Source organism: Cervus canadensis, chromosome 4, assembly GCF_019320065.1.
Source record: "Cervus canadensis isolate Bull #8, Minnesota chromosome 4, ASM1932006v1, whole genome shotgun sequence".
NCBI classification, from domain to species: Eukaryota; Metazoa; Chordata; class Mammalia; order Artiodactyla; family Cervidae; genus Cervus; species Cervus canadensis.
The window spans coordinates 40,523,872-40,544,074 of NC_057389.1; the positions used below are offsets into that span (position 1 = coordinate 40,523,872).

The 20,203-nt window shown below is 39.4% G+C and overlaps 2 protein-coding genes across 2 annotated transcripts in view; both read left to right on the forward strand.

Moving 5' to 3' along the window:
* Nucleotides 1-20,203, forward strand: part of LOC122439637 (hepatitis A virus cellular receptor 2-like) — a 126,230-nt gene that overhangs the window by 53,668 nt on the left and 52,359 nt on the right. The window lies entirely within an intron of this gene.
* Nucleotides 1-20,203, forward strand: part of LOC122439640 (hepatitis A virus cellular receptor 1-like) — a 38,794-nt gene that overhangs the window by 15,673 nt on the left and 2,918 nt on the right. The window contains exons 7-8 of the mRNA XM_043464864.1: nt 1,120-1,234; nt 2,393-2,429. Coding sequence (XP_043320799.1) covers nt 1,120-1,234; nt 2,393-2,429 — 152 coding nt within the window. The remainder of the gene's footprint in view (nt 1-1,119; nt 1,235-2,392; nt 2,430-20,203) is intronic.

The following is a 20,203-nucleotide window of genomic DNA, read 5'->3' on the forward strand; positions in this document are numbered from 1 at the left end:
AAATAATTTCCAGTTTTTATGCAACATAATATTTTTTAAAAAGCAAGCAAAGACTGCTTCCTGTAACCCTGTATTCCATCTAACTGCTTTACCTCCCTCAAGGAAGATGATAACACCGCTTTTCCCTCCCAAGGTACTGACTGTTTTCCGTTTAGGCAAGGACAGCTCAGAGGCTAGGCCACCCTCCTCTGTATTCCTCATAGTATTTATCACGAGGTACCTAAAGTACCTTTCCCCAAAACCCTATTTAATCTGCATTTGACAGAAAAAGAGGTTTGGAGAGGCTAAATAACTTCCTAGGGTCACAGAGCAACTAAATAAAAGTTAATCTGGGATTCTGACTCCAGAGATTAAACTCTTATGCAGGAGGAGACTTGAGACTTAATCTTTTTCTCTGATTTTCCACTTCCTTTCTGTTCAAATACCTACCTGGTGGGACATCTTTAGAATTAGAATTAAGCTATGTAAAGGAGGTAGGCATGATGGCCTGGTAAGTTTTGGGTTTACTCTAGGACGTGATGATCCCTCACACTAGGAATTTTTTTCCCAGTTGCACAGCATTTTAATTGTTAAGTAGAGCCATGAATCTGAGCAGCTACTTTCATGCCCATTTACAAAGACATAGAATCTTGAATTCTAGTTCAAAAAAGTGTTTTAATTAATGGCCAGTTTCAGGAACTGAACACATTCAGATAGCACCACCATGGCAACTTATATAGGGACCAAAATTGTTTTTTATTAGCATCATAAGAGGATTATTTATGAAAAGAGCTTATTATTTTTACAATATGTATAAACTATAATAATAAAGCACACTCATTTGAAGCATACGGTTTGAGTTTAACAAATCTGTACCCTTCTCTAAATACCACCGCTAGTTAGATGTAAACATTTCCACCACCCCCAAATACAGTTTGAATTTTGCATTGTCTTAGAATTTCATCATAAGGCTATAACTTTACATCATTTGGTCTTACCCTTCATGATCCAGAACTAGCCAGGGGCCAATAAACAATAATGTGTCTGGGTATATTATTTTCTGAGATGTTTTCTGCCTATAACTCTAACAAGATTGTTTTATTTTTCTGTTTTGTGTTTGATCTGCTGATGTTTCTGTAGCTTGCGGCTCTGGCACAAGAAACATGGATGATCACCAACAAGGGAGTCTACGTTGGAATCTCTGTTACCATTTTGGCATTGTTGCTCATGTTTGTGGTTTTCTGGATTAGGAGAAGTAAGTCACCTCAGGACTGAAATATTCAGGAATATTCTTGAGCCCATAGGAGTATTCTTGAGCCAAATGCATGTAGCTATACATTCTATATGATATCAGTTTCACGTAACTTCCTTGGTTCTTACCTTGTTCTTTCCTTATTTTTTATTTATCTTAAATTGATTGTTCCATAAACATGATATTTAATTTCCCCATAGGAGACATTAAATATGGAGAAATAAGCACTGGTTGTGTAAAGTTGGAGTAGGCGATGGCACCCCACTCTAATACTCTTGCTTGGAAAATCCCATGGATGGAGGAACCTGGTAGGCTGCAGTCCACAGGGTCCTGAAGAGCCAGACATGGCTGAGCGACTTCACTTTCATGTATTGAAGAAGGAAATGGTAACCCACTCCAGTGTTCTTGCCTGGAGAATCCCAGGGACGGGGGTGCCTGGTGGGCTGCCGTCCATGGGGTCACACAAGATCGGACACAACTGAAGCGACTTAGCAGCAGCAGCAGCAGTGTAAAGTTGAGATTTGGAAGTCAAAAGCCACTGTGATATACAAGATTTTTCCCTCCCATTTTGTTCTTTTCCCATTCCCTCAATAACAAATTTTTATTCCTATCGGGGGTAAAACTGTTGATGGTTTTATAACACACACTTAATAGAAGAAGCACAAGAGACATTAGGAGTGTACATGATTTCAGAGCTAGGAGAAGTATAAAGGGTTTCACATGACAGTCATCCAACACCTCCTGGTCTCCTTCCACCAGTTGTGTATGTGTGTGTAAAACCTGTCATCTATGGGAGAAGCGCAATATTCAGGATTTTTTCAGTGAAATATAATGGCATTAATGTAAGCTAGGGCATGTAGGTCAATACACTAAACCTATGAATCACAAGATACTTTATACCAAGGGGCTTACTTGGCTCCTAGAGATTCAAGAGAAGTTACCTGGAGTTGTCAGGTTAGGGTCCAGATTGATTTTTTTTCTCCTTCTTTTCAAAAATATTCTTTCTTCTAAATTAATTTTTTTTTTTTTAGACTCTGAGAGCTGTACTGATTTTGCTCATATTAAAGTAATAATCGTAATAATGTACTAGTTTGGAAAAAATTTTTCATGACCTCTTTGGCTTGCATGTTTAATTTTCTCTTCATTTCCCCCTCAATTTAGGATATTTTTGCCTGGGTAACAAGGCGGAGCCACTACGGTAAGTTTGAAATGGGTTGTGTTAATAATGCCTTTTGATGTTCTTACTCTAGTAAGCCTAAGGAAAATTTCTCTGTCTCTCTCCTCTTTTCCTTCCGAGTCCTCCATTTTATACTCTGGATCCTGAAAAGTCTAGTATATAGAGCACCTCCATTGCTGTTCAACCTTCCAGTGATAATTTTAGCATTTCTATGCTGCTGCTGCTGCGTCACTTCAGTCATGTCCGACTCTGTGCGACCCCATAGACCGCAGCCCACTAGGCTTCTCTGTCCCTGGGATTTCCCAGACAATACTGGAGTGGGTTGCCATTTCCTTTTCCAAGCATCTCTATATTTCCCTGGAATTTTGTCATAACTGCTACAGAAATAACACCTCAAACGTTATCTGTTAGAGCAAGAGAACTAAATTGCAGGTATTGTTTCAGGGTTATCATTTAAATGGGTTGTTTAGTTTGTTATGTGATTTCATTCAGTGCTGGACCACTGGAGAAACCATAGCCTTGACTAGATGGACCTTTGTTGGCAAAGTACTGTCTCTGCTTTTTAATACGCTATCTAGGTTGGTCATAGCTTTCCGTCCAAGGAGTAAGCATCTTTTAATTTCATGGCTGCAATCACCATCTGCAGTGATTTTGGAGCCCCCAAAAATAAAGTCTGACACTATTCCACTGTTTCCCCATCTATTTGCCATGAAATGATGGGACCAGGTGCCATGATCTTAGTTTTCTGAATGTTGAGCTTTAAACCAACTTTTTCACTCTCCTCTTTCACTTTCATCAAGATGCTTTTTAGTTCCTCTTCACTTTCTGCCATAAGGGTGGTGTCATCTGCATATCTGAGGTTATTGATATTCCTCCTGGCAATCTTGATTCCAGCTTGTGCTTCTTCCAGCCCAGCGTTTCTCATGATGTAGTCTGCATATAAGTTAAATAAGCAGGGTGACAATATATAGCCTTGACATACTCCACATCCTATTTGGAACCAGTCTGTTGTTCCATGTCCAGTTCTAACTGTTGTTTCCTGACCTGCATATAGGTTTCTCGAGTGGTGGGTTAGGTGGTCTGGTATTCCCATCTCTTTCAGAATTTTCCACAGTTTATTGTGATCCACACAGTCAAAGACTTTTGCATAGTCAATGAAGTAGAAATAGATGTTTTTTTGGAACTCTTGCTTTTTTGATGATCCAGTGGATGTTGGCAATTTGATCTCTGTTTCCTCTGCCTTTTCTAAATCCAGCTTGAACTTCTGGAAGTTCACGGTTCATGTATCGCTGAAGCCTGGCTTGGAGAATTTTGAGCATTACTTTACTAGTGTCTGAGATGAGTGCAATTGTGCAGTAGTTTGAGCATTCCTTGGGATTGCCTTTCTTAGGGATCGGAATGAAAACTGACCTTTTCCAGTCCCGTGGCCACTGCTGAGTTTTCCAAATTTACTGGCATATTGAGTGCAGCACTTTCACAGCATCATCTTTCAGGATTTGAAATAGTTCAACTGGAATTCCATCACCTCCACTGGCTTTGTTCGTAGTGATGTTTTCTAAGGCCCACCTGACTTCACATTCCAGGATGTCTGGCTCTAGGTGAGGGATCACACCATCATGGTTATCAGGGTCATGAGGATATTTTTGTACAGTTCTTCTGTATATTCTTGCCACCTCTTCTTAATATCTTCTGCTTGTCTCAGGTCCATACCATTTCTGTCCTTTATCAAACATCCATCTTTGCATGAAATGTTCCCTTGGTATCTCTAATTTTCTTGACGAGATCTCTAGTCTTTCCCATTCTGTTGTTTTCCTCTATTTCTTTGCCTTGATCGCTGAGGATGACTTTCTTATCTTTCCTTGCTATTCTTTGGAACTCTGCATTCAAATGGGAACATCTTTCCTTTTCTCCTTTGCTCTTCGCTCCTCTTCTTTTCACAGCTATTTGTAAGGCCTCCTCAGACAGCCATTTTGCCTTTTTGCATTTCTTTTCCATGGGGATGGTCTTGATCCCTGTCTCCTGTACAATGTCACGAACCTCCGTCCATAGTTCATCAGGCACTCTATCAGATCTAGTCCCTTAAATCTATTTTTCACTTCCACTATATAGTCATAAGGGATTTGATTTAGGGCATACCTGAATGGTCTAATGGTTTTCCCTACTTTCTTCAATTTACGTCTGAATTTGGCAATAAGGAGCTCATGATCTGAGCTCCCGGTCTTGTTTTTGCTGACTATATAGAGCTTCTCCATCTTTGGCTGCAAAGAATATAATCAATCTGATTTCGGTGTTGACCATCTGGTGATGTCCATGTGTAGAGTCTTCTCTTGTGTTGTTCGAAGAGGATGTTTGCTATAACCAGTGTGTTCTCTTGGCAAAACTCTATTAGCCTTTGCCCTGCTTCATTCCATACTCCCAAGGCCAAATTTGCCTGTTTCTCCAAGTGTCTCTTGACTTCCTACTTTTGCATTCCAGTCCCCTGTAATGAAAAGGATATCGTTTTTGGATGTTAGTTCTAAAAGGTCTTGTAGGTCTTCATAGAACCGTTCAACTTCAGCTTATTCAGTGTTACTGGTTGGGGCATAGGCTTGGATTACCGTGATATTGAATGGTTTGCCTTGGAAACAAACAGAGATAATTCTGTCATTTTTGAGACTGCATTCAAGTACTGCATTTTGGACTCTTCTGTTGACCATGATGGCTATTCCATTTCTTCTAAGGGATTCCTGCACACAGTAGTAGATATAATGGTCATCTGAGTTAAATTCACCCATTCCAGTCCATTTTAGTTCACTGATTCCTAGAATGTCGACATTCACTCTTGCCATCTCCTGTTTGACCACTTCCAATCTGCCTTGATTCATGGCCCTAACATTCCAAGTTCCTATGCAGTATTGCTCTTTACAGCATTGGACATAGGTGAAGCAATACTATTTTACTACATCTGATATGCTCTGATATTTTGTAGACTTATATATATTTATCTTAAATACAGGATCAGTTCAGTTTAGTTCAGTTCAGTTACTCAGTCGTGTCCAACTCTTTGCGACCCCATTCATTGCAGCACACCAGGTGTCCCTATCCATCACCAACTCCCAGAGTTTACTCAAACCCATGTCCCTCGAGTTGGTGATGCTATCCAACCATCTCATCCTCTGTCGTCCCCTTCTCCTCCTGCCCCAATCCCTCCCAGCATCAGGGTCATTTCCAATGAGTCAAATACGGGATACATACCACTAAATAACATTTGCTAAAGGGTCACAGTTCTTAGCTAGAAAAACACCAGCCAAACCATTTCCTGCCCATCTTTGAGACTGTGCATCCTGGTTTAGTACTTCAATTTGATGTGTGGTATTTGTCTTCTTAGATGATAAATTTTTGTGTTCTATTGCATGAGTGTCTTGAAAGACACCAGTGTGAGTTTTTTGAAACCAAAAGGTGTGACTTTCTACCTCCTTATAAAAAATAATTTCCTGTAACTTCATATTCACAATTCTGGAAGCTTCTATTCATTTCATAGCATGTTTGAATAGGTCTCTGAGAAATTCAAATACCCAGGCTTGAATGAACATAAACAAATAGGCTGCTCATACTTGAGAAGTGATCTTTTCTCTTACTCATGTTATTCTTTTACAGTGTGATTCCATTGAAAGAGTCTTGCATTGGAGCTTTGAAAAATGCAGCTCTGAAGCCTATCCAAGCAGAAGACAATGTCTACATTATTGATGACTATCACTAAGTCCTGGATCCAGATTCTAGGATGTTATGCCCTTGACTGTAGAAGACAGTGACCAGATACCGTGACAGAGTCCTTTCAATCAGCTGCACAATTTTTCAGTCAGTCGCACATGGCATTCCTATGAGTCAGGGACACTGGGTAGAGTGTTGCTAGCTCAATTGTGTAAAGTCAACCTATGTCACAGAGTCCTAATTTTTTATACTAAATTGGCTCCAACTTTCTGATCATTACAGAGGTCCCTTCAAAGCGTGAAACATACTTCTTAGAATTGTACATTCTCTTTAGATCTCATGAATCTTTCCATCATGAATTCTCATTGGGAAGATAGAAAAAAAAACCACTTCTACCTCAGTTACCAAGGCTGTCAAGAATATCTGAATTCAACTTAGAATCAGGACATGTAGTCTGGGACTTAAAGGACTGAATGTGCAAGCATTTTATGATTGTCCTTTTTTTTTGTTAAATCAACTGACTCCAAGTGTGATATTGCTCAGCATCCCGAAGGTTTCAAATCATGGTGTGTACAGATTTTTATTTATCCAATAGAAAAATGAAGGTGAGTGTGATTTTGCCATTATAGACAAATTTGGTTTCTCAGGGTTCTGAAATACAAGGCATTAAATGCTTTCTTTGGGAGGAGGATGGTAATTGAGCAGTTTGAAGAAGCAATGGTATTGAGTAGACCATGAAGACACCAGGAGAAGAAAATCAATAGCCATATAATTTATGATATTTTTGCTACATCCATGCCACAGTTCTAGGTGCTTATGTTGACAACTGGCAGGCTCTGGTTTTTAGAATGAGGCAGGGCAGAAATAAATATAAGAAAAAAAGAGAGGGAGGGAGTAGCAAAGGAGGCTTTCTGTTTTAGAAAATAGAGGTTGCAAATATAATAGTATAGTTTGAGAGTGTTACCAGTTTCTACAAAATGCTAAACTGTCCTCAAGCCACTTTGATTTTTGAAATTGTTTTGGAAGGATAAAAGGCCTTTTTCATATTGAATCAATACCTGTGTTATATTTCTTTTTTACAACTCAATTAAATTTTGGTTTTCCCAGAAGTATTAGACAAAGGCTAAATGTAAGGATAATTTTAATCATTTAGAAGCATTTCTACATGAGCAGTTAAAAGACTGGAGATTAATTTCACTTTGAGTAAACCCTGAAATAACTCATGCTTGAGTAATTTGGGGGACATTCAGAGCTACTCACACCAAAGTGGTCCATGAAGCTTGGATGCTTTTTTAAAAAAATATAAATTTATTTATTTTAATTGGAGGCAAATTACTTTACAATATTGTAGTGGTTTTGCCATACATCGACATGAATCTGCCACAGATGTACATGTGTTCCCCATCCTGAACCCCCCTCCCACTTTCTTCCCCATCCCATCACTCTGGGTCATCCCAGTGCACCAGCCCCAAGCACCCTGTCTCATGCATCAAATCTGGACTGGCAATTCATTTCACATATGATAATATACATGTTTCAATGCCATTTCCCAAACATCCTGCCCTCGCCCTCTCCCACACAATCCAAAAGACTGTTCTATATATCTGTGTCTCTTTTGCTATCTCACATATAGGGTTATTGTTACCATCTGTCTAAATTCCATATATATGCGTTAGTATATTGTACTGCTGTTTTTCTTTCTGGCTGACTTCACTCTGTATAATAGGCTCCAGTTTCAGCCACCTCGTTAGAACTGATTCAAATGTTTTCTTTTTAATGGCTGAGTAATATTCCATTGTGTATATGTACCACAGCTTTCTTATCCATTTGTCTACTGATGGACATCTAGGTTGCTTCCGTGTCCTGGCTATTATAAACAGTGCTGCAATGAACATTGGGGTACATGTGTCTCTTTCAATTCTGGTTTCCTCATTGTGTATGCCCAACAGTTGGATTGCTGGTCATATGGCAGTTCTACTTCCATTTTAAAAAGAAATCTCCACACTGTTCTCCATAGTGGCTGTACTAGTTTGCATTCCCACCAACAGCGTAAGAGGGGTTCCCTTTTCTGCACACCCTCTCTAGCATTTATTGCTTGTAGACTTTTGGATAGCAGCCATTCTGACTGGCGAGAGATGGTACCTCTTTGTGGTTTTGATTTGCATTTCTCTGATAATGAGTGATGTTGAGCATCTTTTCATGTGTTTATTAGACATCTGTATGTCTCCTTTGGAGAAATATCTGTTTAGTTCTTTGGCCTACTTTTTGATTGGGTCGTTCATTTTTCTGGAATTGAGTTGCAGGAGTTGCTTGTATATAGTTGAGATTAATTCTTTGTCAGTTGCTTCATTTGCTATTATTTTCTCCCATTTGGAAGGCTGTCTTTTCACCTTGCTTATAGTTTCCTTTGTTGTGCAAAGGCTTTTAAGTTTAGTTAGGTCCCATTTGTTTATTTTTGCTTTTATTTCCAATCCTCTGGGAGGTGAGTCATAGAGGATCCTGCTGTGATTTATGTCGGAGAGTGTTTTGCCTATGTTTTCCTCTAGGAGTTTTATAATTTCTGGTCTTACATTTAGATCTTTAATCCATTTTGAGTTTATTTTTGTGTATGATGTTAGAAAGTGTTCTAGTTTCATTCTTTTACAAGTGGCTGACCAGTTTTCCCAGCACCACTCGTTAAAGAGATTGTCTTTTCTCCATTGTATATCCTAGCCTCCTTTGTCGAAGATAAGGTGTCCATAGGTGCGTAGGTTTATCTCTGGGCTTTCTATTTTGTTCCATTGATCTATATTTCTGTCTTTGTGCCAGTGCCATACTGTCTTGATGACTGTAGCTTTGTAGTGAGCCTGAAGTCAGGCAGGTTGATTCCTTCAGTTCCATTCTTCTTTCTCAAGATTGTTTTGGCTATTTGAGTTTTTTCGTATTTCCATACAAATTGTGAAATTATTTGTTCTAGTTCTATGAAAAGTACCGCTGGTAGCTTGATAGGCATTGCCTTCAATCTATAGATTGCTTTGGGTACTATACTCATTTTCACTTTATTGATTCTTCTGATCCATGAACACAGTATATTTTTCCATCCATTTGTGTCCTCTTTGATTTCCTTCACTAGTGTTTTTTAGTTTTCTATATGTAGGTCTTTTGTTTCTTTAGGTAGATATATTCCTAAGTATTTTATTTTTTTTGGTTGCAATGGCGAATGGAATTTTTTCCTGTATTTCTCTTTCTGTTTTCTCATTGTTAGTGTATAGGAATGCAAGGGATTTCTGTGTGTTGATGTTATATCCTGCAACTTTACTATATTCATTAGTTAGGTCTAGTAATTTTCTGGTGGAGTCTTTAGGGTTTTCTATGTAGAGGATCATGTCATCTGCAAACAGTGAGAGTTTTACTTCTTCTTTTCCAGCCTGGGTTCCTTTTATTTCTTTTTCTGCTCTGATTGCTGTGGCCAAAACTTCCAAAACTATTTTGAATTGTAGTGGTGAGAGTGGGCACCCTTGTCTTGTTCCTGACTTTAAGGGAAATGCTTTCAATTTTTCACCATTGAGGATACTTTTTGCTGTGGGTTTGTCATATATAGCTTTTGTTATGTTGAGGTATGTTCCTTCTATTCCTGCTTTCCAGAGGGGTTTTATTTTTTCAATCATACATGGATGTTGAAATTTGTCAAAGGCTTTCTCTGCATCTATTGAGATAATCATATGGTTTTTATCTTTGAATTTGTTAATGTGGTGTATTACATTGATTGATTTGTGGACATTGAAGAATCCTTGAATCCTTGGGATAAAGCCCACTTGGTCATGATGTATGATCCTTTTAATATGTTGTTGGATTCTGTTTGCTAGAATTTTGTTAAGGATTTTTGCATCTATGTTCATCAGTTATATTGGCCTGTCATTTTCTTTTTTTGTGGCATCTTTGTCTGGTTTTGGTATTAGGGTGATGGTGGCCTCATAGAATGAGTTTGGAAGTTTACCTTCCTCTGCAATCTTCTGGAAGAGTTTGAGCAGGATAGGTGTTAGGATAGGTGTTAGCTCTTCTCTAAATTTTTGGTAGAATTCCGCTGTGAAGCCATCTGGTCCTGGGCTTTTGTTTGCTGGAAGATTTCTGATTACAGTGTCAATTTCCGTGCTTGTGATGGGTCTGTTGAGATTTTCTATTTCTTCCTGGTTCAGCTTTGGAAAGTTGTACTTTTCTAAGAATTTGTCCATTTCTTCCAAGTTGTCCATTTTATTGGCATATAGTTGCTGATAGTGGTCTTTTATGATCCTTTGTATTTCTGTGTTGTCTGTTGGGATCTCTCCATTTTCATTTCTAATTTTGTTGATTTGATTCTTCTCCCTTTGTTTCTTGATGAGTCTGGCTAACGGTTTGTCAATTTTATTTATCTTCTCAAAAAACAGCTTTTGGCTTTGTTGATTTTTGCTATGGTCTCTTTTGTTTCCTTTGCATTTATTTCTGCCCTAATTTTTAAGGTTTTCTTTTTTTTTCCCCAATAATTTTTATTAGTTGGAGGCTAATTACTTCACACCATTGCACTAGGTTTTGTCATACTAAGGTTTTCTTCCTTCTACTAACCCTGGGGTTCTTCATTTCTTCTTTTCGTAGTTGCTTTAGGTGTAGAGTTAGGTTATTTATTTGACTTTTTTCTTGCTTCTTGAGGTAAACCTGTATTGTAATGCAGCTTCCCTTTAGCACTGCTTTTACAGTGTCCCATGGGTTTTGGGTTGCTGTGTTTTCATTTTCGTTCATTTCTATGCATATTTTGATTTCTTTTTAGAGTTCTTCTGTGATTTCTTGGTTATTCAGCAGCATGTTGTTCAGCCTCTATGTGTTGGTATTTTTAAAAGTTTTTCTCCTGTAATTGACATCTAATCTTACTGCATTGTGGTCAGAAAAGATGCTTGGAATGATTTCAGTTTTTTTGAATTTACCAAGGCTATGTTTATGGCCCAGGATATCCTGGAGAAGGTTCCATGTGCACTTGAGAAAAAGGTGAAATTCATTGTTTTGGGGTGGAATATTCTATAGATATCAGTTAGGTCTTACTGGTCTATTGTATCATTTAAAGTTTGTGTTTTCTTGTTAATTTTCTGTTTAGTTGATCTATCCATAAGTGTGAGTGGGGGTATTAAAGTCTCCCACTATTATTGTGCTACTGTTACTTTCCCCTTTCATACTTATTAGCATTTGTCTTACATATTGTGGTGCTCCTATGTTGGGTGCATATATATTTATAATTGTTACATCTTCTTGGATTGATTCTTTGATCATTATAAGTGTCCTTATTTGTCTCTTTTCACAGCCTTTGTTTTAAAGTCTATTTTATCTGATATGAGTATTGCTACTCCTGCTTTCTTTTGGTCAATATTTGCATGGAATATCTTTTTCCAGCCCTTCACTTTCAGTCTCTATGTGTCCCTTTTTTCGAAGTGGGTCTCTTGTAGACAACATATATAGGGGCCTTGTTTTTGTATCCATTCAGCCAGTTGTGTTTTTTGGTTGGAGCATTCAACACATTTACATTTAAGGTAATTATTGATAAGTATGATCCCATTGCCATTTACTTTGTTGTTTTGGGTTCGAGTTTGTACACCCTTTCTGTGTTTCCTGTCTAGAGAAGATCCTTTAGCATTTGTTGGAGAGCTGGTTTGGTGGTGCTGAATTCTCTCAGCTTTTGCTTGTCTGTAAAGCTTTTGATTTCTCCTTCATATTTGAATGAGATCCTTGCTGGGTACAGTGATCTGGGCTGTAGGTTTTTCTCTTTCATCACTTTAAGTATGTCTTGCCATTCCCTTCTGGCCTGAGGAGTTTCTATTGAAAGATCAGCTGTTATCCTTATGGGAATCCCCCTGTGTGTTATTTGTTCTTTTTCCCTTCCTGCTTTTAATATTTGTTCTTTGTGTTTGATCTTTGTTAATTTAATCAATATGTGTTTGGGGTATTTCGCCTTGGGTGTATCCTTTTTGGGACTCTCTGGGTTTCTTGGACTTGGGTGACTATTTCCTTCCCCATTTTAGGGAAGTGTTCAACTATTCTCTCCTCAAGTATTTTCTCATGGTCTTTCTGTTTGTCTTCTTCTTCTGGGACTCCTATGATTCGAATGTTGGGGCGTTTAACATTGTCCCAGAGGTCTCTGAGGTTGTCCTCATGTCTTTTAATTCTTTTTTCCTCTCTGTTTCATTTATTTCTAACATTCTATCTTCTACCTCACTTATTCTATGTTCTGCCTCCGTTATTCTACTGTTGGCTCCCTCCAGAGGGTTTTTGATCTCATTTATTGCATTATTCATTATATATTGACTCTTTTTTGCTTCTTCTAGGTCCTTGTTAAACATTTCTTGCATCTTTTCAATCCTTGTCTCCTGGCTATTTAACTCCATTTGGTTTTCAAGATTTTGGATCATTTTCACTATCATTATTTTGAATTCTTTATCAGGTAGATTCCCTATCTCCTCCTCTTTTGTTTGGTTTGGTGAGCATTTATGCTGTTCCTTTACCTGCTGGGTATTTCTCTGCCTTTCCTTCTTGTTTATATTGCGGTGTTTGGAGTGGCCTTATGTATTCTGGCAGTTTGTGGTTCCTCTTTATTGTGGAGGTTCCTCTCTGTGGGTGGGGTTGGATGGGTGGCTTGTCAAGGTTTCCTGGTTAGGGAAGCTTGTGTCAGTGTTCTGGTGGGTGGAGCTGTATTTCTTCTCTCTGGAGTGCAATGAAGTGTCCAGCAGTGAGTTTTGAGATGTCAGTTGGTTTGGTGTGACTTTGGGCAGCCTGTATATTGAAGCTCAGGGCTATGTTCCTGTGTTGCTGGAGAATTTGTGTGGTATGTCCTGCTTTGGAACTTGGCCCTTGGGTGGTGCTTGGTTTCATTTTAGGTATGGAGGCTTTTGATGAGCTCATTGATTAATGTTCCCTGGAGTCAGGAGTTCTCTGTTGTTCTCAGGATTTGGACTTAAGCCTCCTGCCTCTGGTTTTCAGTCTTATTCTTACAGTAGCCTCCAGACTTCTCCATCTATACAGCACCAATGATAAAACATCTAGGTTAATGATGAAAAGTCTCTCCACAGTGTGGGACACCTGGAGAGGTACACAGAGTTACATGGAGAAGAGAAGAGAGAGGAGGGGGATAGAGGTGACTAGGAGGAGAAGAGGGGGAATCATAAGGGAGAGAGCAAGCTAGCCAGTAATGACTTACCTATGTACTCTCCACAGTCTGGATCCCTCAGATATGTTCACGGAGTCACACAGAGAAGAGGGAGGAAGGAGACAGAGGTGGCCAGGAGGATAAAAGGGGGAATAAAAAGGAGAGAGACAGATCCAGCCAGTAATCAGTTCCCTAAGTGTTCTCCACAGCCCGGAAGACACAAAGAGATTCACAGACTTGGGTAGAGAAGAGAAGGGGAGGGCGGAGATAGAGGTGACCTGGTGGAGAAAAAGGACAGTCAAAAGGGGGAGAGAGTTAGGCCAGTAATCTCGCTCCTAAGTAAAAATGGGTACTGAAGATTGGGTTCTTAAAGGTACAAAGTTGATAACAAACCGAGAAGCAAAGATTAAAAATCTAGAGGTTAGATTCTCAAAAATACAATATTAAGAAAACAAAACAGTGTCACAAAAATTATTATATATATATATATATATATATATATATATATATATATATATATATATAAAGTTTGCTTTAAAAACAGGGTTTTTTTTTTTTTGCAAGGTAATAGTAGGTTATAAAAATGAAAATTAAAGTAGTAATAGAGGACTTAAAAATTAGAAAAAATTTAAGTAAATTTAAAAAATGATAATAGTAAAACATATATCTAGGACTTTCTCTGGAGCTGTTGCAGACAGTGTGGGGTCAGTTATTTTCAGATAGTTCCTTGATCCAGCTTATACTCCTCAAGATCTATAGGCCCCTTCCTATGGAGTCGGTGGTAACTATATGGTTTTCATCTATTGCACCTGTCACTTCCAAAGTGGTTACCTCTGTTTATTTTAGCTTCTTCTGTTTGCTGGTCTCTTCCTTGTCTAATTTCTGCCCTGACACAAGGGGGCGGTTGTGGTCACTTTTTTAGGCTCACTTGTTCATTCGTGCTATGGCGAGGGAGGAAAACTGCAAACAAATATCGCTGGCATGTGTGGGGAGTGCTCGCAGTGTCCCGCCACACTGAGTTTGCCCCTGCTCATGGTGAGTGTGCTTTCCCAGTCTACACTGCTCAGGCTCTAGGTTGCTCTGCCGGGAACTGTCTGTGGCGGGCCCTGGGTTGCATGCACTTCCCAGGTCTAAGCCATTCAGGTTCAGGTTCTGGGGTACTCCACAAAGGCGCAGACTTGGTTGGGCCTGCGTTTTCTGCCCTTCCCAGCTTGGAGCAGCTCAGGTGACCAGGTGTTTGGCGAGCACAGTTGCACCCCATTGGAGGCTACTTCTGAATGCCTCCCCTGTCCCAACCCCTCAGTTTTCAGGGTGTACAACGGGCGCGCCTTCTCAGGTGTGCCGTGTGTCTCTTCTGGGGAGCTGATCTCTGGTTGTGACCCTCCCAGTGGATGTCGACCATCCAGAATCCCAAGAAGTCTTCGTTCACAATGAATCCTGCTTGCAGTTTGGTAGAGGATGCCTCTCTGGGTTCGCAATTGCCTCCTTCCAGCTCTGGCTGCCCTCGCCTGCCTGTCTCTGGTGGGGGGTGGGCCAGTCCACAGCTGGCTAGTTCTGCTCAGTCCTTTGTTCTGTGAGCGGGCCTGGCGATGTCTTTGGTTAGGGCTTTTTGTGGGATAGCTATCCTACAGTCTGGGAAGCTATCTCAAGTTATTTCAGTCAGATTGCCCTCGGGGCATGTAGGCCTGGTCCTTACCCTAAACAATGCAGCCTGGGCCTCTTTCTCCAGCCCCTGCTTGCTAGTGGCCTATGTGAGCATCTGGGCTGCTTCTCTGCTGGGAGTTGCCGTTAAGCATGTAATCTCCTTTTGAAGAAAATGGGCTGCCTTTCTGGGTGCCTGATGACCTCTGCCAGCATTCAGAAGTTTTGTGGAATTTGCTCAGCCTTTAAATGTTCTTTTGATGAATTTGTAGGGGAGAAAGTGGTATCCCCATGCTATTCTTCTGCCATCTTAGGACCGCCCCCAAAGTGTTTTTCCCTGGCTCTGATTCTTATCTCTGGTGGTTTCATTCTCAAATGTAAGTTATTTGATGGTGCTTTTCTCTCCTTCTGATAAGGAACTGTTAATATAGGAAACAACCCAAACCTAGATATTTTAATTATTAGATTGTATCGATTAGAATGAATACTCTTTAGTCCTTTCAAACCGCAAGATATAATAATAGCTCAGTTTTAATCAATGCTTACCATGTCACAAGCATGTTTTTATATTTATCATCGTCACCATCTTATAAGGTAGGTGGTACTGTTATTTCCATTTTTTACGGCAGAGGAGAGTAACACTTAGAGATAGTAAACTTTCAAGGTTTTCTCAAGGTTTCAGAATCAGTAAGTGGCAAAGCTGGAATTCAGATCCAGGCAGGTTGATTCTAGTACCTGTTTTCTTATTTTGTAAAAAACATAAATCTTTTAAATTCATGAATCAACAATCACTTCCTTCTATGCATTTTCTAATTTATTTCTTAAGTGTGGTTCTTTAAAGAGGGGTAGCAGGTTCCTTTAACACTGGGTCATGGTCAAGGTTGCAGCATTTGTTATTTTCCTCCATTGTGGCACTCAGCAAATGTTTTACTTCTCAGTTACTTATGTTTATTTTAAAAAATAATTATAATATATATGAGATAAACTGTATGTTTAAAATGTGTCCAACTTAATGAATTTTTGTAGATGATTTCACTCAGGAAACCATCACCACAATCAATGACCAAACACTTCCATCACTCCGAAAGTCTCACATGCTTTAATAATTGTGATATATTCTCTACTCTTTGGGGCAGAAGCCAAGGAATTATACCTCTATTATTTTAGTAGCCTTTCTTACTCATCCGTAAACATCAACTGTGTGTAGGATTACAAATGATTCCGAAACTTCCCAGGACTGAAGGGGGCGTCCGAATATGTGGGTTTTCAGTGCTAAAACTGGGACAGTCCAGGGAAAACCAGAATGAGCTGCTCATCGTGTGTGGCTTATGTGCATTATGCTTCCAAGTGCTTTATGTTTATTAAATCCTCATAATTACCCTGTTGAGAAAGGTACTAATATTGTTTTCATTTACCAGTTGGAGAGCCATTGTGTTGTACGGTTAAGTAACGTTTAGTCCAACGTGACACTGTTAATTGATAAAGGATTTGAAACCAGGGCTATCCCGCTTACCCTTTTGTTATTCCGCCGTTAATGGTAAATGAATTGTTCAGAGGAAGAAGCTACTCACTCCCACTTACCTGAGTGTATGGAGAGGTAGCAGTGGAGTTTGGGAATTGACCACATGAATATGGAGTCTACAGGTTGATAAGGAGCATTGATAACACCCACTTTTTTCAGTTCTGCCAAGGGCTGTTTATTGGGAACCGTTATGGTTTGTGTAAAAGGGTTTGGAAAGAGGTTGATGAGGAGTAGGAGAAGTCATGTTTTGTACACACATTTGTTTACTGCCAAAACTCAAAACATGACTACTTAGAAGAATAGATGGGAAATTTGCAGTCTTTTCCCTAGAAGCTGCTAGAGAAAATCACACAACTGGGGTGACATATTTTTAATCATGACATCAAAGCCATAAATTGGCACTAAGAAATGTGCAGCAATCTTGTATCTTCTTATTGCAGTGTCTGAGATGAGCATCACATATTTCACTGCTGCTCAAACCTCCCTCCCTTCTCACTGCACTGATGAAGTATTAAAAGCCTGTTTCAACTACTTTGCCATAGCTATGACTTCCTTCTCCCTTTGATCACTTTCTCCAGAATCATCTCTCTCTCCATTCCTATTTATGCTTTTTTTAATTAGTGTAAAAATAAGATCTAGTTCACACATTTCTCTCCAGCTACTCCCATTTCTCTCCTCTCCTTTACAGGCATATTTCTCAGATGAGTTATTCCTACATTTCATTCCTCTGTACTCTTCAAACACCCCGACCCCCATTTAGCTTCTACACCTGAATTACTATGGAAGTAATTTTAGTTCAAGCTCAGTGATCTCCATTTTGATAAACCCAGTAATACCTCTGTCTTCAATGTAGTACATCCAACTTTCAGTAATATTCAACTCAGTTGACCCTCACTCATTCCAAAGAAGTCTTCCTTCTCTTGACTTCTGAAAGACCACTCTCATTTTGGCCACCCCTTTTCAGTCATTTTTATTATTTTCTCTTCTTCAGCATGATCTTTAGTTGTTGAAGTTCCCCAGAGCTGGTGTTTTTCCTCTCTCCATACCCTCTGGTTGATGATAACCTATATTTCCATAGACTTAAATGTCATCTTTAGTTTCTGTCTTCAGCACTCAAGGGTGTTGGTACTGATTGTCCAGCTGTTCAGGTGTCATATCCACTTATTTGTCTCTCACCTTAATGTGTCCAAAAAGGAGCTCTAGAGTCCATATTCCACCTTTTTAAAACCCTACCCCCCCTTGCTGGGTCTTCATCATAGTGTTTCACTAGCATCCAACGGGTTGCCTCAGCTAGAAGCCATCCTTGAATTCTCTCCTTCTTCACTCCTAACACACAGTCCCAACTACACGCAATCCACATTCACTTCTTGCACTTTTCCCAAAACATATCTAAAATCCATTCATGATTCTGTGCCTCTCTGTCACTACCTTACTCTGAGGCAGTTCATGACTTACCTGCTCTTTTTTTCATACGTCCTTTTAGTTCATTCTCCACATAGCAACCAAAGTGATTTTCTTGAAACCCAGTTATATCACATTTCTGGACTTCGGTTATTTCTTATGTCTTAGGATAAAACCCAAGCTCCTGATTATGACTTCTAGGGTCCTGTAGTATCTCGCCCAGCCTCCATTTCAGACCTCATCTTGTGCCACTCTTTTATTCCAGTCATGCTTTCAGTTTCAGCCACTTATCACCATCTTTACCAGGGCTTTACTCAATCCAGATGTCACCCTGGTTCTTCATTTGGCTGACTCATTCTCTTCTTTCAGAACTGAGCTTAAAGGTCATCTTAGTGGTATGTATCTGTTCATTCCATACTCCTAATTTATCTCTCATCCCCTCTTACTTTGGCAACCATAAGTTTGTCTTCTGTGTCTGTGAGCCTGTTTCTGTTTTGTAAATAAAACTATTTGCAGTGTTTTTAGTTTTCACATATAAATGACACAATATCTGCCTTTCTCTGTCTTATTTCACTCAGTATGATAATCTCTAGGTTAATCCATTTTGCTGCAGTACTTTTCTTTCTGTCATATCACAGTTTGACATTATTTTATTTTTTCTATTTACATTTTTTTCTTAAATGCCTCCCCACTGAAAGACAAGCTTAATGATATCAGGGCTCATAATTCATTTTCTGTGTCCCTGGTGCTTAGCATACTACCAGATATGTAGTAGGCAGTCCCTATGTTTGTTACACATGAAAATACATCTTTATTATTTTCTACCTCAGTTTATGTAATAAACCAGGAGACATATCAGTGCTTTGATGTAATTGAATCTTAACCCGTAGAACAGATTTCCCTCAACAATCTGGACCTACTACACCCAGGTTCTAGGTGGCCATTGTTTCCAGAAGTGAACAAGAAGCTCAGAATCTACTCTCAGAGCTTTTTATAACCCAGCCTGGTTCTTCTTAACTCTGATTGCCTATTAGAATCACCTAGGGCACTTAAACATATTTGTCTACCCCAGAGCAAATGAATCAGAATCTTTGGGGAATAAGGTCTGATCATAGTGAAAAAGTGAAAGAGTTAGTTGCTCCGTTGTGTCCGACTGTATGTGGCCCCATGAACTGTAGCCCGCCAGGCACCTCTGTCCTTGGAATTCTCCAGGAATGAATACTGGAGTGGGTGGCCATTCCATTCTCCAGGGATCTTCCCAACTCAGGGATCAAACTCGGGTCTCTTGCATTGCAGGCAGATTCTTTACTACCTGAGCCACCAGGGGACACTTAGTGTTCTAAAAATTTTCTAGGTAATTGTAATGTACAAACAGTTGGAAACTGCTTGTCTATCATATTGCATAATTAGTCTCCATTCCTAATTGTAGTACACTACACACACACAAAGCTTATATAACTTTTACTGGGTTTCTGTGACATTTAGTACATGGGCAGAATGAAATATATTTTAAGAAAAAAAATGATTCTGTCCACTGAATACTATCTGAACCACTAGTAATTTTAGACTAAGTCCAGGTGGTGCTCGTGGTGAAGAACCTGCCTGTCAGTGCAGGAGACATAAGAGATGCAGGTTCACTCCATGGGTCGGGAAGATCCCCTGGAAGAGGGCATGGCAACCCACTCTTGCCTGGAGAATCCCATGGACAGAGGAGCCAGAAGGCTACAGTCCCTAGGATCATAAACAGTTGGACACGACTGAAGTGACTTAGTATTCACACACAATAGATGGTATAGTTAGGAGGACAAAATAGCCTGCAGTAAAAAAGTCAAATAAGACCAAAGAGAACATTTAATCATCATGTCTTTAGATGATCTATAAGTGAAGTGAAATAGCTCAGTCGTGTCCGACTCTTTGCGACCCCATCGAATGTAGCCTACCAGGCTCTTCGGTCCATGGGATTTCCCAGGTGAGAATACTGGAGTGGGTTGCCATTTCCTTCTCCATAGATGATCTATAACCAGTATTTATTAGAGTTGAAACCTGAAATGTTGTAATATCAATTGGTAATATTTACATTTACATGTACTACGAGTTCATTCTTTATGAAATTATTGGGTTAGTGTTGTATTTCTACCTAAAATGTAAACTCCATAGAAAATTAGAAACTTATCCGCCACATTAACAACTGTGTTTCCTAGTGAATACCTCGTTCTTAGTACACACTTCATAAATATTTGAGGATTGAATGGATAAATGTTCCTTACAGCAGCCCTGTGAGAGAAAATCACTTCTTCCCATTGTATAGATGAGGACCCTAACACCTAAGTTTACTGATATTCAGCCTCCAGGAGCTTTTTGTGTTTTGTTCACTATTGTATCTCTTGATGCATGGGCTCA